The sequence below is a fragment of the Rana temporaria genome, chromosome 13 (genome assembly GCF_905171775.1).
Source record: "Rana temporaria chromosome 13, aRanTem1.1, whole genome shotgun sequence".
Taxonomy (NCBI): Eukaryota; Metazoa; Chordata; class Amphibia; order Anura; family Ranidae; genus Rana; species Rana temporaria.
The window spans coordinates 70,893,252-70,909,313 of NC_053501.1; the positions used below are offsets into that span (position 1 = coordinate 70,893,252).

The following is a 16,062-nucleotide window of genomic DNA, read 5'->3' on the forward strand; positions in this document are numbered from 1 at the left end:
CATTTAAGGATATGATTCTTTCAGAATGGAAGGAACCTGAAAGGAGGTTGTTCCCAATTCCAAAATATATGTATGTAAACTAAATGTAAGTCCATATATCACATCAAGTGGGTTTGTGGGAAAAAAATAGCTTCCGATCTTCCACCACACCCGGTGTCGGTGAATCCTCTCCTGTCAGATGCAAAACTTACCAACTCAAATTGCCTTACACTCCTGTTTGGCGTGGTATAGCAGATAATCCCAGTTCCAACGAATTCACTGCCAGAAAGCTCTGCATGTAAATAAAAGTGCTCAAAATAGCGTGATAATGTAAAATCAGTTTAACACACTTGAATCTTCAAATATAGCACTCGCATGAATCTCAAAATATGCATTGCAGAAAAAAAATAGTTTTCTTTTCAAAAGATGGACTTTGTAGGCACATACAGATAAAAATTTGAAATTTTAATATTGCATAAATACGTCTACACAAAATCGTAATATACAAAAAGAGAACAAAACCAGATCTCTCCAAGAGAAATACTCGATAGCCACAAGGCTTTCTGTAATGCAGTACAGATCTCGCGCTGGGTGGAGTAATAGGTCCTGGATGAAACCAATTGAGTCCTTAAAGTATTAAAAAGCAGCTCAACATGTTTTGCGATTTTTGTATATATCTGGAGCTTCTGGATTTTTGAGTGATAGGTAAGCTTTTGATTAGAATATGATATAGTAAACTGAAATGCTACTAAGCAGCTTGCATTGAAATGTAAGATTATAGACCACAATTGTATCTAAATATGCATACTCGCCAAAAAGGTGCTTTTTGTGGGAGAAAGCAGTGGATGCCTCACAATGTGGGCCAGCTGTTGGTCAACAATGAATCTCAAAATAGAGCAATACACTGCACAGCAAACACTCGTTAAGAGATGAACGGAAAACTGAGTATATTGGTCAAAGCTGACCCATGGTTTCCACTGATCGCTCATCACCTCCCCACTGTTCCTTCCTGGATCACCGTTTCCTTGATACGTCACACACTCACTTCAGATGGTTGCTGCACAGCCATGCCCCAACATGTTTCATCATAAAAGACTTGGTCATGGGATCAACTTATTTTGATAAGTTCATAGATGAGGAATGGGAGCGACTGCAGAAAACCTTTCAGTCCCAAAATGCATGGTGGTACGTTATCCTTTTGAGGAGAGCATTAGAAAAAGAAAAGGGGAGGGGCATCTCCCCCGATTGTGGAACCCCTGGTATCTAGGTTTAAACAAGTCAACCAGGATTCCGGTTGAGGGGATTCCTGCATTTAAGGACCCTGCTGACAGGAGGTCCGAAGCGGTGGGCCGGTCCATGTTCACTATGCTGGGATTAGCTTTGCGGCCTATTTTGGCTGCGGCACTGGTGTCGCAGACATTTACTGAATGGGCAAAACTATGGCTGCGTGGAACTGGCTGACCAGTTAGTGCATGGCCTCAAGTATGTCTGCGATGCAGCTCCCTTGATCTCCAGAGCCTCACTATCTGCGGTGGTTCTGCGGCGCCTGATTTGGCTTAAGGTCTGGTCTGCGAACCAGACTTCCAAGAAGGCTCTGGCAGATTTGCCTTTCTGCGGTGGGAGGCTATTTGGTTCCCCCCCCCCCCCATCACTGTCTGACCCCCCCCCCCCCCCCATATCACAGGACTGACTCCTCACACAGATAGTGGACTCCTGTCCTGCACAGCACTCCCCCCTCCCCATAGAGCCCTACCTTATTTACACAAGATGGAAAGCACGGCAGCCCTGGACAACGGGTGGGACTTTTCACATTAAAGGTGAGTGATTGATTGCTGAGACCGACCTGCTGCATAGCAACCAATCACTAGTTTTTTTTTTTTACTTTAAAAAGTACCGCGCTTCTCATCTTGTGTGAATGAGACAGCCAGTGTAAGGAGGGGGCAGTGCAATGATCCTATCAAAAGAACAGACCCGTGCGCGACGCGCCTACCATGCTGTGAACACAGCAGCACTAGGCAGGCAGGCGAGCTGGCGGCAGGGAGAGCACACACAGGCAATTTGGTGAGGCTGCGGTCCGAGTAGTATGGCTACTGGGGCTGGACTGCAGGCTGCCATTTAGTGATGCCTGGCCTAGAATATCTGGGTCTGATTCTAGACTCCTCAGAGGGGAGTTTTTCTCTTTGGAAAAATTGCAGACTCTTCAGATGGCAGGGAAGCTGTTGGCATCCCGCAGGTGGTTGTCGCTGCGCTTTTGCATGTGAGTCCTGGGTTTCATGGTAGCCTCCTTTGTGGCGGTACCGTATGCTCACTTCCACATGAGTCTTGCAGGAGGAGATCCTGTCTAAGTGGGACAAGTCTCCGTTGTCCCTGGATTGTCAAATCCAGGTGAGTCAACTAGTCCAGACTACCCTGGTCTGGTGGCTGAGATCTCCGGCCCTTCATTCCGGAAAGTCGTTCCTTCCCTTTCACTGGACGGTGATCACGACGGACGCCAGCCTGAACTGTTGGGGGGGGGGGGGGGCAGTTTGGGGTGTTCAGCCGATCAATGTATTGGTGCTCCGGGCGATCAGTCAGTGCCTTGCCACATGGTCAGAGGCTGCAGGGGCGTCCGATCAGGATCCAGTCAGACAACGCTACAGCGGTGGCATAGGTCAACCATCAAGGAGGAACAAGAAGCGCGGCAGCAACTTCAGAGGTCGCTTACATATTGCAGTGGGCAGAGAGGAGCATACCGGTTCTATTGGCCCTATACATTCCAGGTGTGGACAACTGGAAAGCGGACTACATCAGTCGCCAGATGCTGGACCAAGGAGAATGGTCACTACACCTGGATGTATTTCACCTCCTTTGCCTAAGATGGGGCGAGCTAGACGTAGATCTCCTGGATTCTCGACTCAATCGAACCCCACTGAAACTGCTTCCTCGTCTGCTCCACAGTGCGGAGTCCGAGGGGATGCTGATTGGCCTCGGCGTCCCTGGTACACCGATCTGGTAAAACTAGTGGTGGATGCTCCCTGGCGACTGCCGTTGCGAGAGGACCTTCTGTCACGAGGTCCCATTCTTCATTCTGCTTTACAGTTGCTGGCTTTAACGGCATGGCTTTTGAAAGCCAGGTGCTGAGGGACCAAGGCCTATCTGTTTCGGTAACCTTCACCATGCTGAGGGCACAGAAGTAGTCTTCTCGGAAGATTTACCAGCGCACGTGGAAGGCCTACAACTCTGTGTGAAGAGATGAGGTGGCATTCACGTACATATTCAGTTTCTAGGATCTTGCTGTTTTACAGTGTGGATCAGAAACTTGCCTTGGGCACCATTTAAGGGGCAGATTTCAGCCTTGGCTGTTTTCTTTCAATGACCCTTGGCATCCCACTCACTGGTGAGTACGTTTGTGCAAGGGGTTTGACATGTGACCCCCTCCGGTTCGACCACCATTACCTCCGTGGGATTTGAATCTGGTGCTCTCGGTGCTTCAGAAACCTTCCTTTTGAGAACCGATTCCTCTCTTGACACTCCCAGAAAGTTGCCTTTCTAGTGGCCATTACATCTGTCAGATATGTCTCTGATTTGTTGGCCTTGTCTTGTAAGTTCCCCTACTTGGTACTCCATAGAGATAAGGCAGTGCTGCGCCTACAGCCTTCATTTCTTCTGAAGGCGGTTTCGGCCTTTCATCTGAATGAGGACATCTTGCTTTCATCCTTGTGTCCTCAGCCGTCGCATCCAAGAAGGCTGCGTTATACCCGCAAAGCACGTACCATGTCTAAGGAATTTTTCTGTCTGCTACGGCTCCGTTTCGGAGGTCAGACTCACTATTTGTATCTGGTCCAAAAGAAAGGCCTGGCGGTCTCATCGGCCACCATTTCTCAGTGGATCAGACAGATCGTGATTCAGGCTTACGCCCTGAAAGGGCGCGCGCCTTCTTTTCCTGTCACGGTGTCACCAGGTGCTTCCTGGGCTTTCCGACATACACTTGCAGCAACCTTGGGAAAACTTGGTGAAAGTGATCTTCGGATGCTTTCTTCGGCCGCAAAGTTTTGCAGACGGCAGTTTAAGGTTACATCTTCTCCATTGAGGAGCTCTGGTATGTTGGGGTGAAGTTTTGCTTTTTTATGTTCCCACCCCTCGTGTTTTTTTTTTTTTTTTTTTTTTTTTTTTTTTCCTTTCTACACTGCTTTGGGGACGTCCCTACAGTCAAGGGTATAAGGAAGCTGTGTCCGTCCATGGACTTCAGAGAAAGGGATTTTACGGCGAGTACAAAAATCCTATTTGCAAAGAATTGTGGGAAACCATTCAACATGCCTCTTATTAAATACCTTGAAATGTCTACTTTCTAAAAAGGTGGTCAATTGGGGGGGGGGGGGGGGGGGGTTTATTTGTGCTGTCCTAGCTTGATGGTGTCAAATGAAAGCATCAGGTGTGATTCATTTTCAGAGATAGGCACCATAGTTTGAAGACTAACTTTCACAAAGACCAAATATTATACACTTATTTTGGTTATTTTTACCAAAGATATGTATGTAGCAGTATAAATTTGGCCAATTTTTATGAAGAAAAATTACTCGTTTGCAAAATGTTATAACTAAAATTAATTTCGAATTTTTTATTTTTTTTTATTTACTGCCAAAAAATAGTTTTTGTGCACTTGGTTAGTTCCCCAATGCTGGGTAGACTATCCACACAGGTCCTCAACTTCTTTGGTTTTAACAGAAAGCTCTCGCCTTGCCCGTAGCCATCCCTTAATATAATACGTTCATCGTTATTGTCCACTTTGGCATAGTTGATGAACTGTGCAGGGGCCATTGGTGTGGCAGAACTGAAGATAAGGCATTAGGGAATGGCACAACCGTGTGTGTGTGTGTGTGTGTGTGTGTGTGTGTGTGTGTGTGTGGTTTTGATTTTAAACCTCTTCCACCTGGACCTACTAATTTACTGAGGTTTATACTCCCAGGAGCTTATTGATAGAAAGTAAAGCCCAATTTGAGTTGCCGGTGTTGTAATGTGTGTACCCAAACATAAAATTTTCTGTTCATTTTTTCAGCTTCGTACTCATCGCTGTAATACTGATCTTTACATGGCTGCGTGCATTGTTCTATAGCACAGGTGTCAAACACAAGGCCCGCAGGCCTAATCCAGCCCATTTCACGTGGCCCTCGCACCACTCTTGCAGCTGCCGGAGAGCTCTGGTCCTCCTCATGACCCCTACTTTCTGCTTTTAAGCAATGCATCCAGCTTTTTCCCAGCAGCAGCACTGTGATGGAGAGTGGGTGACTCAACTTCTGATGGTGGGGAGGGGATGCACTGGACATCTAATCTAGAGATAGACCGATTTATATCAGCTGGCCGATATTTGGCCATTTTTGATCGGCATCAGGCGATTATTATCAAAATTAGGCCAATATTTTACACTGACCGCCATTCCTCCTCCCTTCTTCACACTCGGCGGCTCTGGCAGCACCAAGTGCCACGCGGAGTGTGAAACAGACAAGTAACGGGAGAGAGAGAGGGACTGAGGAGCTGTCAGCTCGATGTCGGGTGGGCGGGTCCCAGCAGCCATATTGCACCAGCCAATGGGATGGTATCTGGGCAGGCCGCTATGTGTATGTGGCCCTGCCCCCTTTCTAAAGCAGCCCAATCATTGTCTGGTGTAATTTAGCTGCTGGGTCCTGCCCACTCCCGACATTGAGCAGACAGCTCCTCTCTCCTCTGTTAGTTGGTTACACTCTGCTTAGTGTGAAACCTATGTGAAACTAACAGAGGAGAGGGGAGCTGTCGGCTCGATGTCAGGGGTGGGTGGGACCCAGTGGCTAAATTTACACCAGCCAATGATTGGGCTTCTTTAGAAAGGGGGTGGGGCCACATACACATAGCGGCCCGCCCAGATACCATCCCATTGGCTGGTGTAATATAGCTGCTGGGACCCACCCCAGCTAGGGTCCCGCCCACCCGACACCGAGCTGACGGCTCCTCTCTCTCCTGTTGGTTTCACACCGTTAGTTACACTCGGCTTGGTGTGCCATCTGTCAGTGTCACCCGCCAGCGCCAATCGATGCCACCTGCTCTGAGGACATCAAGCGTGTGCTAGAGTGACAGGAGTAAGCAGGAAGGAGTGGCGTGGGTGAGGTTGTGTGTTTTAAAAAAAATCTGCATCATTTATCGGCCACCCCAATTTCTAAATGTTGGCATTGGCCAGAGAAAAACCCATATCGGTCTACCTCTAATCTTACAGATACGAGTTTGACACCCCTGTTCTATAGACGTGTGTGTGTGTGTGTGTGTGTGTGTGTGTGTGTGTGTGTGTGTGTGTGTTTCTGTCTGCAAGAAGCCTTACTGTCATATTTATCATTGATATATGTAATAATCTTAAATACTTGTGAATATCCTTAAAATGTTTGTCTTATACAGGCAAGCAACCCGGAATAAAATGGAATCTGAGCTACGGGATCAAAATCTTCTATTGGATGCAGCAAATGGCACTTTAAACAGCAGGTTACTCATTGCGCAGGTTTGTGTAAATATCTCTATATAAGATGGCTCATGCCTAATAAGTTCAGAAGTTTTGTCAAATCACTCATGGGACCCAGTACACATAGCACTTTATTTCACTGTAACCTGTATGGCGACTGTGGAGCAGTGTGGTGTGATTGCTTGTCCCGCTATCTGACCACACTGAACATAAGTCGTATGCCTACTATGAACTATTTTTTTTTTTTTTTTTTTTTGAGGGTTTAATGCAATGCCAAGCTGCTGCTAACAAAGCAAACAGAATATTGGCATGCATTAAAAGGGATTAACTCCAGAGATAAAACAATAACTCTTCCGCTCTACAAGACTCTGGTCCGGCCAGACCTAAGAGTATAAGTAAAAAGGTGAGTCTAATGCGCTACTGTGAGTATACAGATCAAATAACTTAAATGAACGTACGTTTAATCTGAGGCAGCTAAAGTGTTCACAATACACAAAAAACAAGTAATAAAAATAAAGGTGATAAGCGCTTCAGATATGTGATATGAAACCACAATAAGGGTTAATAAAACAATATATGTATAACAAAATATACCACAATCAAATAGTCAAAATTAGCTACACTAGTAGCAAGCATAGCGTGTGACTGAGTAAACATTCCAAATGACATACTATCTGGGACGTCTTCTCTCTGATGGCTGGTATTAGTACAGGTATCCACAAATGGTCTCTTAGTTCCCTTACCTTGTAGATGCTATATATAGACATATAATGTAATTTCTCCAAGGGGACTCCCCTGATGAAGGCACGTGACGTAATGCCGCAGGGAGTCGAGACCACGTGATACCCGCACAAGCCGGAGGCCAACAGACGTAAGACGGCAACACGCTCGCTGCGTGCTTCCGCTTTTTTTGCATTGTATCCTCATACTACATGTAAGAGTCCACTTTCACCCAATTACAGAACCCCGATTTTAAAACTCACTTCACGATTGGAGGCATTTGCTTTCTTTTTTCTTTTTCCCTTCCTTACCTGCCCCCTTGGATCACTGAGCATTGGCAGTCTGAACGGCTCTCAGCAGCCAGAGGGAACATTGGTTGAAGCAGTGAGACCCGCACCTTGGAGAAATTACACTATATGTCTATTAATTGCATCTACAAGGTAAGGGAACTACGAGACCATTTGTGGATACCTGTACTAATACCAGCCATCAGAGAGAAGACGTCAACCATTCAGCATACCATTTAAACGCCCTTATATAGACTCATTCACTTTTATTTATCTTGTTCACTGTCACTTTGCACATTGATGCACGCTGGCGAATAGAGTCCCAGATAGTGTGTCATTTGGTGTGTTTACTCAGTCACACTCTATGCTTGCTACTAGTGTAGCTAATTTTGACTCTATTTGATTTTGGTATATTTTGTTATACATATATTGTTTTATTAACCCTTATTGTGGTTTCATATAACATATCTGAAGACCTAAGAGTATGCTGTCCAGTTTTGGGCACCAGTCCTCAGGAAGGATGTACTAGAAATGGAGCGAGTACAAAGAAGGGCAACAAAGGTAATAAAGGCTCTGCAGGATATGAGTTGAGGAAAGGTTGCGAGCACTGAACTTCACTGAACTGTACTCTCTGAAATTGTATCCCCCTCAAGTGTCTCTTCTCCAATTTACAAATGCCATACTGGTGACCCCCACAATAGGATTAACCTTTTTTGCAGAGGGGAGTTTAATGAGACATGTGGCCACTCGATTAGAAGAAAGGAGATTTAACCTTAAACTATGTAGAGCAGTGGTTCTCAACCTTTCTAGTGCTGAGACCCCTTGATTTCCCAAGTTGTGGGGACCCCCAACAGTAAAATTATTTACAAAGTGTATAGCACCCAAGCATGTATCTAGCACTGACACTGAATAACCACTTTTGAGGAACCAACTGGGACATTCATATAAAAATGATATGTCTTGTTCCATAATAATTTTTTTCTTGCATAGCCACGTCATGTTGGACTTAAAGCGGAGTTCCGCCTTTTTTTTTTTTTAAGTCCAACATGACGTGGCTATGCAAGAAAAAAAAATTATAATGGAACAAGACATATCATTTTTATATGAATGTCCCAGTTGGTTCCTCAAAAGTGGTTATTCCGTGTCAGTGCTAGATATTCATGTATAGCACCCAAACATGTATCTAGCACTGACACGGAATGACCACTTTTGAGGAACCAACTGGGACATTTTTATATATAAATGATATGTATTGTACCACAATTATATTTTTCACAGTCATGTCAGACTTATTTAATCAAAATCGATGTATTAATTACACTGCTGTGACAGTACAAAAATGCCTTAATTACCGGTATTTAGTGCCTGGCTTGCCAAAGTACCTCAGGTGTTCCGTCAGCATCAACAACCCCTCTATTATATTAACCGGAAGTGACGTTCCGTCGCCGCCATCATGGTACTCTCGTCCGCAGTAAGAAGTCTGCAAGCGAAGTTAACCGGAAGTGACGCCGCTGCCATCTTGGTACCCTCGTCCGAAGCAAGGCTACAGTTAGAAGTAGGCAAGCGGACATATTTTTACACCCACCAAAGTCTTGTATTTTACATGTATTTTTACAAGTAAACTGAGCTTCTATACTATATAAAGCTTATATAGTATATAAGCTCAGTTTACTGGTAAAAATACGTGTAAACTGCAAGACTTCGGTGGGTGTAAAAAGATGTCCGCTTGCTGACTTCTAACTGTAGCCTTGCTGCGGACGAGGGTACCAAGATGGCGGCGTCACTTACGGTTAACTCCGCTTTCTGACTTCTAACTGCAGCCTTACTGTGGACGAGAGTACCATGATGGTGGCGACGGAACGTCACTTCCGCACGGTTCTCCTCTCCCGGAAGTGACGTCTTGCTGGCCGAGACGGACAGACTCGGGCGTAGACAGTAATTTCGGGTCAGTCTCGGCCAGCGTAACAGTTTGGCAATTTGCCGGGGGTTGCGAATGCTAGTCCAAACGACCCCCCCCCCCCCCCCGGGGGGTCGCGACCCGCTGATGTAGAGGGTTATTTTATGTAAGAGCGGCAAGGATATGGAATTCCCTTCCACAGGCGGGGTGCATCAATGGTTTCAAGAAACTATTGGATAAGCACCTGAACGACCAATATACAGGGATATACAAGGCAATACTGACCTATAATCACACACATAGGTTGGATTTTTTTTTTTTTGTCTGTTGTCTGTTGGTCAGACTCCACTAACCTGTCTTTGAAGACCCTGCACTCCTAGAACAATTACAGCTGATGCCTTCAGTCCTAATGTTTTGTGTTACTCGACACATCTTGTCGTAGAATTTCTGGCTGTTTGCAGATCAGACAGACAGATATCTTGTCTCTAATTCGTCTTAATGAAATAAGCCATCTTTAAACTAAATAGATTCACTCACCATCCATTCAAGTCAAGAGACCATCACGCCAGCTGTTCTCATCCATCGCTCCCAGTCATCACTGCCCTCGAACAGCCTGCTGTTTTTTTATTTATAGGGTCGACCTCAGTAACACTAAGTGCGGCCTCACAAAACAGCCAATCAGACATGTTGTATACTTTCAAAAGAACCAATCACAGACATGTGATTCAAACAATGCTAGTAGTAGTGTGTGCAAACGGCTGGGGGCAGTCACCATGCTCTGTGAGAGACAAAGGAATCAGACGGCATGGTCACTGCACAAAGCCGTGTGCAAACCAAACCAAAGCCAATGTTGCAAACCATACTAAATCGTGGATCAGATAACCATAATTTTCGTATAGTTGTGCTACAGTTTCCATGTACGCAGATCTGTCCACTCGGAGTCATTTAATGCAGTCGACAAGAAGTGGCCAGTCCCTTGCTGAGGCATAAATGAACGTCCCTAAAAGGAGCTTGCAAATCTGCTGTGTCCATGAAAAGGTGTTTGCGCCAATGGCCTTCCACCAACGTCTGTATGCGTGAATACGCTCACTTGAGCACATTACAGCAAAATCGACACTGGGGGGACATCTGACAACATACATTTATAGAAATTTCCACAACAGTCGTCCTCCCTTTTTTGTCATATTCTCCCACGTGTCCCGCAAAGATCTTCTTCTTTACACCCGGAAACGAATAAGTCCTTACAGTCCATATGAGTTCATAAAAGGAAAACGCGGCTTGACATGTAGACTCTGTTCTTCAGGAGACATGACTTATAAGGAGGACACAACTTGGTGAGCTGTGGTAATCGCAGATTGGTCTGGGGTTCTCTGTGTCTTGTACGTGGGTCCGGCTTCGGGGCGTCTCATCAAGGAAGATGTGGTTATCTGCTCCAAGGCTGGTCATGCGTCCAATCAGGCAACAGGAGCCCTCATCATGACATAGAAAGAATAGAAATAAAAACGACATGAGTGTGTATGTATATATATGTATATGTATATATATATATATATATGTATATGTATATATATATATATATATATATATATATATATATATATTCCCATTTCCATCAACCACGATCCGCTGTAAAATAGAAATTAAATCCCCAAAGATTCCCAGACCCTTCAAAGGACTCCCAACCTTCACTTAGCTACAGCTCTGGCTTTGCCTTGTAGGGATTCAAACCTTATCCATATGGGCCTGCACACCAATTCCCAGTATCCCCGATCCAGGTATAACAATCTTTACTTGTAAATTCCCAGAAATCGCCCTTGGACTGTGAGAGCTTCCTTGTAGCTTCAACAGTTACATGAAACATTCCATCCTCAATAGGTTAGAATTGTTCAATCGTATCATAAGCTTAAGCCCCCCCACCTTGTACATGCAGGAAACCATGCCCAGACCTGGTCGGTGTTGGTGAACAATTCCCTTCTAGCTGACCCTGCCATCAGATCCTTGCAATCGGCCACGATATAGGATGCTGGGACAGCTTCACCACCACGCATGAACCTCTTGCATTGGGAGAATTACCTTTTTATAAGCTGTAGATCCGCATAAACACCAACTAAAGTTACACACTTGTGGGCTACCTATTTGTCCTGATACCCAACCGACAAGAGACAGAGCCATAAAAACAATAACCAATTGTACCCTCTAAAAACATCTCATTAAATTCCATTGACAAGTGTCTTTTTGGAGTATTCACTAGTTTGTCAATAATCCTCATACCAATCATAAATAGCATGTACCACTGTCATCACTGGGGACTAAAGCTCGGTGGAGACTCAGAACAGACCCCGCAATCGGTCCCGTTCACTTTCTTAATTGGTCATAGAATACACTTTAAATAATAACTTGGGATGTATTTCATCGTTACCCTTGCTAAATTTTACTAAACAAACAAATACAAAATAAACAAAGATACTACTCATTTCTTTGTGGTTGAGCCGCTTCTTGCAGTGGCTGGCGTGGTCTCATCCATCAAGCTTCTTTACAAACGACCCAGTCACCTGGTTGGGAAATATGAAAACCAATTACGGTGTCGGGGTCCAGGAGAGACTCCTAAACCCTTTGAAGTTCATGTTGCAGTGATCGCACCCACCCCATCACCTGAGAATAGACACGTGACAGCAGATGAGGGGAGTACGAGCCTGGTTTTGGTTGACCTCCAAACAAACCTTATGACAATAACCCAGACATCGGGACTGTGTTCACTGCACAATCTGTGCATGCCTCGCCGCCGCCTGTAATCGCTTACCATCTCCTGTAATACCTGGAACCATTGGGAGGTTCTTAGCATCTAAGATGGCAACCTACTTCGCTAGACTGCTTGCCGATTCAAATTCCATCAAAGAAAGACAGTCTTGGCACAAACTTGATTAGAATTAGAAAGATTAGTGTTATTCGTTCGAAAAACTGTCACTTTAACATTTATTTATCCCCCCCCCCTTTTCTTCCTCATTACAGACTGGAGGAAGAAGAAACAATGAAGTAGCCTATGATACTTTCACCTCCTTAGACTCGTATTTATCCATGTGTAAAGCTGTCTACATACACCTGCTCTCTATGTACAAACACTTCCAGAAACTCCTTGGACCTGAAAAATACTTATAAGCAGAAATCATTACTCCATCCTTCATATTTATCCTGCAGAGAATTGCAAACAAAAATGATATTCTTGTAAATTTTCAATGACATTCTTTCAAAACTGATTCAAACAAAACTCTCTAACCCTTACTTTTCTTGTTCCTACAAAAATACAACAGCGGCGACGTGTCGGAGGATCGCCGCGGTAAATATGAACATATTCACGTTACTACATACAAACATTCATATACAAATGTGGAGGAGATATTCATAGTATCCAAAACAAAAATGAACAAAACCAGCCGGAATTCTGCCTTCACTTTCAGCAATAGAAGAAAATACAATGGAGAAAAGCGTGAGAGCCTTGCATAGACCAGCTATACAACGTTTTCCTCTGAGGGTCACCAAAGCATGTACCACACCTCCATCCACACTCATCATTACAGATTTCTGAACTACATCCAAGGTCTCGTACCTCCAGCCAGAGTACCTTCCAAAGGAGTACACCTTACTGTACCCTCTGACCACCTATGTTATTCTTTAAGGGGTCTCATGTCCAGAGCCCCAAACCTCATGTGCGGTGCAGCTGTCTGACTGGTGCACTGCATGGGCGGCACATCCCATGGCGATTAAAAACGCTTTTTTTGGTGATCTCTGCGTCCAGAGTACCATGCGTTTTATTTTCTGCGCGGTTATGGCTTGCGCCTTTTTCACCATAACCGACCCCCGGACTTACCGATTACTGTACACGGCCTCACCGGGGCGTTAGAATACCACTCACATTTATGCTAATACAATCGCGCACAGGAATTCCGATTATTCTACACGGCCCGACCTGTCTCACAAAATAAAGCCTCCTAAATGTGTTCATCAGACAACCTACAACACACCATGAAATCCTCCACTTTTCAAAACAATTTTATGGCTTCTTTCTACCTGCATCTAGATGTCACAACAACAATGGTTTGCTCTCACATACCCAAAACTGTATTTACAGTATAAAACTTAAATTAACCTTTAAAACGCTCTTTCAAACGCCAAAATATTTTCCATTGTCCTTTCAAGACACAAATCTCATTGCTTATCTTTTCAGAAGACTCCAAAACTCCTCCCACCAACTTCCTGTTGTATATAAATGCTGAAAAAGACCTTCCTGTTGTATGTTCAGCTCTTAAACCCCAAAACCTGGTTTATTTACATAATGACAGGCAGAGGGATGGGAGGGGGGAAGCCTAGTTTCATTGCCTTGTCTCAACACATCAATAAAATCCATGGACTACATAAATATCCCCTGGATGTCAAACCACACAATGAATTGCCCCCAGGGAAACTCCCAAACATTCAAACCCAAAAACAACGCACATCGCTGTGCACAAAAACGCAGTCAAAGCCAGTCCCACAATCCATCAAAATTCAGTGCATGCAAGTCTTTCACCCAAAAACGAAATTCTACACAAAAGCCTCCATTCTTACACTGCAAAGTCAGCCGGTAGGTTAGTCTGATCCTGTATATAAATTAGCCCTAGCACGCAAGCACTATTCAAAAGATAGTGCTTAAACTGCATCTCAAAATGGCCGACAACAAGCCAAGCAACAATGGCGCCATTTACGCTTGCAAAAAACAATTTAACTGCGCCTCCAAATCACCTTTTTTTACCACAGGACAGACAGTACTACACACACACACAAAGGAAAACAAAAATGTTGTCCACCAGATTCCAACACAGAAAAGACTGCGCTACTCAATTCGCACTAAACATCAAAGTCTGCCCCAAAGGCTGCGAAATTCCACTGCACAGTCACCTGGTATCACACCCCAAAAGAAAGATGGCTGCACCTTCTCCTATAGGACGACCCACAGACCAAACAAATTGTTCCTGCCAAAATGGCCGCCGACGACCATGGCCGCAAACAAGATGGCCGCCAGATGCAGTTTTCAAAAACCTGCCTAGAATCTTTCTCCACAAAGACAAACATGGGACATCAAAAATTAACATGCGCAACATTAAAACAAAAACCCTATTTTCTCAAAGCTCATGTAAACAACGTGGCATCACCTTTTATAACGAGCCATTTGAGAAATATGCACAGTGAGGTCACATCATTTAAAACCTTCCAACATAAAATGCCTGTATGCTATTGTTTACAGAGGGTTACCAATTTTGCGACATGATGGGACAGCCATGCTGGCTGCCCATCCCCCCACTAAAACACACACTCACTGGGACATGTCTTTTGGTCCCATACAAAGGTAAAAATCACAATCTATCCATTTCTATTCCTCACATAGATCATTGAACATATAACAAAATTCAAGAAGCACACAGAGATCCAACAACACTGTCCGCCCATCCCCCGAGCCTCATGGCAAGAGGGCCATCTTGCACCATGGAACATGCCTTGCCTGGCTTAACTACACAAACCAACATAAAATGATCTAAATACACACAGTCTCCATGTATCATTCAGTTTCTTATTGTTACAGCACGCAGCCTCACATGAACATTCCATACACAGGAACAAGACATTCAGAAAATACAAAAAGTCTCAGCCGCACATATTGCAGGCTGAATAATCCCACCTCTATACAGAGGAATCGTCTACAATATACAGTTTACATATGCATCATAAAATGTTATATCTAACTTTGTTCTGAAAGTTGCAAAGTCAAGAAACACAGAGATCCAATACTAGTCGCCCCTCCCCCACCAAAGCACATGGCACAATGCTGCCGTCTTACACAATAGAACATGTCTGGCTGCTCAATACATTACACAAAAGTAACTTTTCCAAACGGCTTCACTGTAAACCATGGGCACATAACTTCAATCTGTTCAATCATACAGCTTTCAGGCATACACTCGATCAAAACCACAGTCACACACAGTCGCATACAATCAGAATCACACATCCAATCGATTTCACAAACGCACACAATCACCCACGGTCACACACACATCCAATCAATTTCACAAACGCACACAATCACACACGGTCACACTTCAAGCGTTATTTCAAAAAGACGACAAATTTGTTCAGAGCCCCCCCACGCATCGGAACATAGGACTACTTTCCCCCATCTGAACCGATGCCCAAAGGGGCTCAATCTACTCCTAAATTTCTGGCTCGCCATTTCTGTCGTGGAATTTCTGGCTGTTTGCAGATCAGACAGACCGATATCTTGTCTCTAATTCGTCTTAATGAAATAAGCCATCTTTAAACTAAATAGATTCACTCACCATCCATTCCCTGCCATACATTCAAGTCAAGAGACCATCACGCCAGCTGTTCTCATCCATCGCTCCCAGTCATCACTGCCCTCGAGCAGCCTGCTGTTTTTTTATTTATAGGGTCAACATCAGTAACAAAAGGTGCGGCTTCACAAAACAGCCAATCAGACATGTTGTATACTTTCAAAAGAACCAATCAGACATGTGATTCAAACAATTCTAGTAGTGGTCTGTGCAAACGGCTGGGGGCAGTGACCATGCTCTGTGAGAGACAAAGGAATTGGACAGCATGGTCACTGCACAAAGCCGTGCGCAAACCATACTAAATCATGGATCAGATAACCATAATTTTCGTATAGT

At 44.4% G+C, this 16,062-nt stretch overlaps 1 protein-coding gene across 2 annotated transcripts in view; it reads left to right on the plus strand.

Annotated features, from left to right (window-relative positions):
* The window catches only part of LOC120920192, a 46,199-nt gene that overhangs the window by 12,610 nt on the left and 17,527 nt on the right, over positions 1–16,062 (plus strand). For both annotated transcript variants that reach the window (XM_040332125.1, XM_040332126.1), the window contains exon 5: positions 6,379–6,478. In XM_040332125.1, coding sequence (XP_040188059.1) covers positions 6,379–6,478 — 100 coding nt within the window. The remainder of the gene's footprint in view (positions 1–6,378; positions 6,479–16,062) is intronic.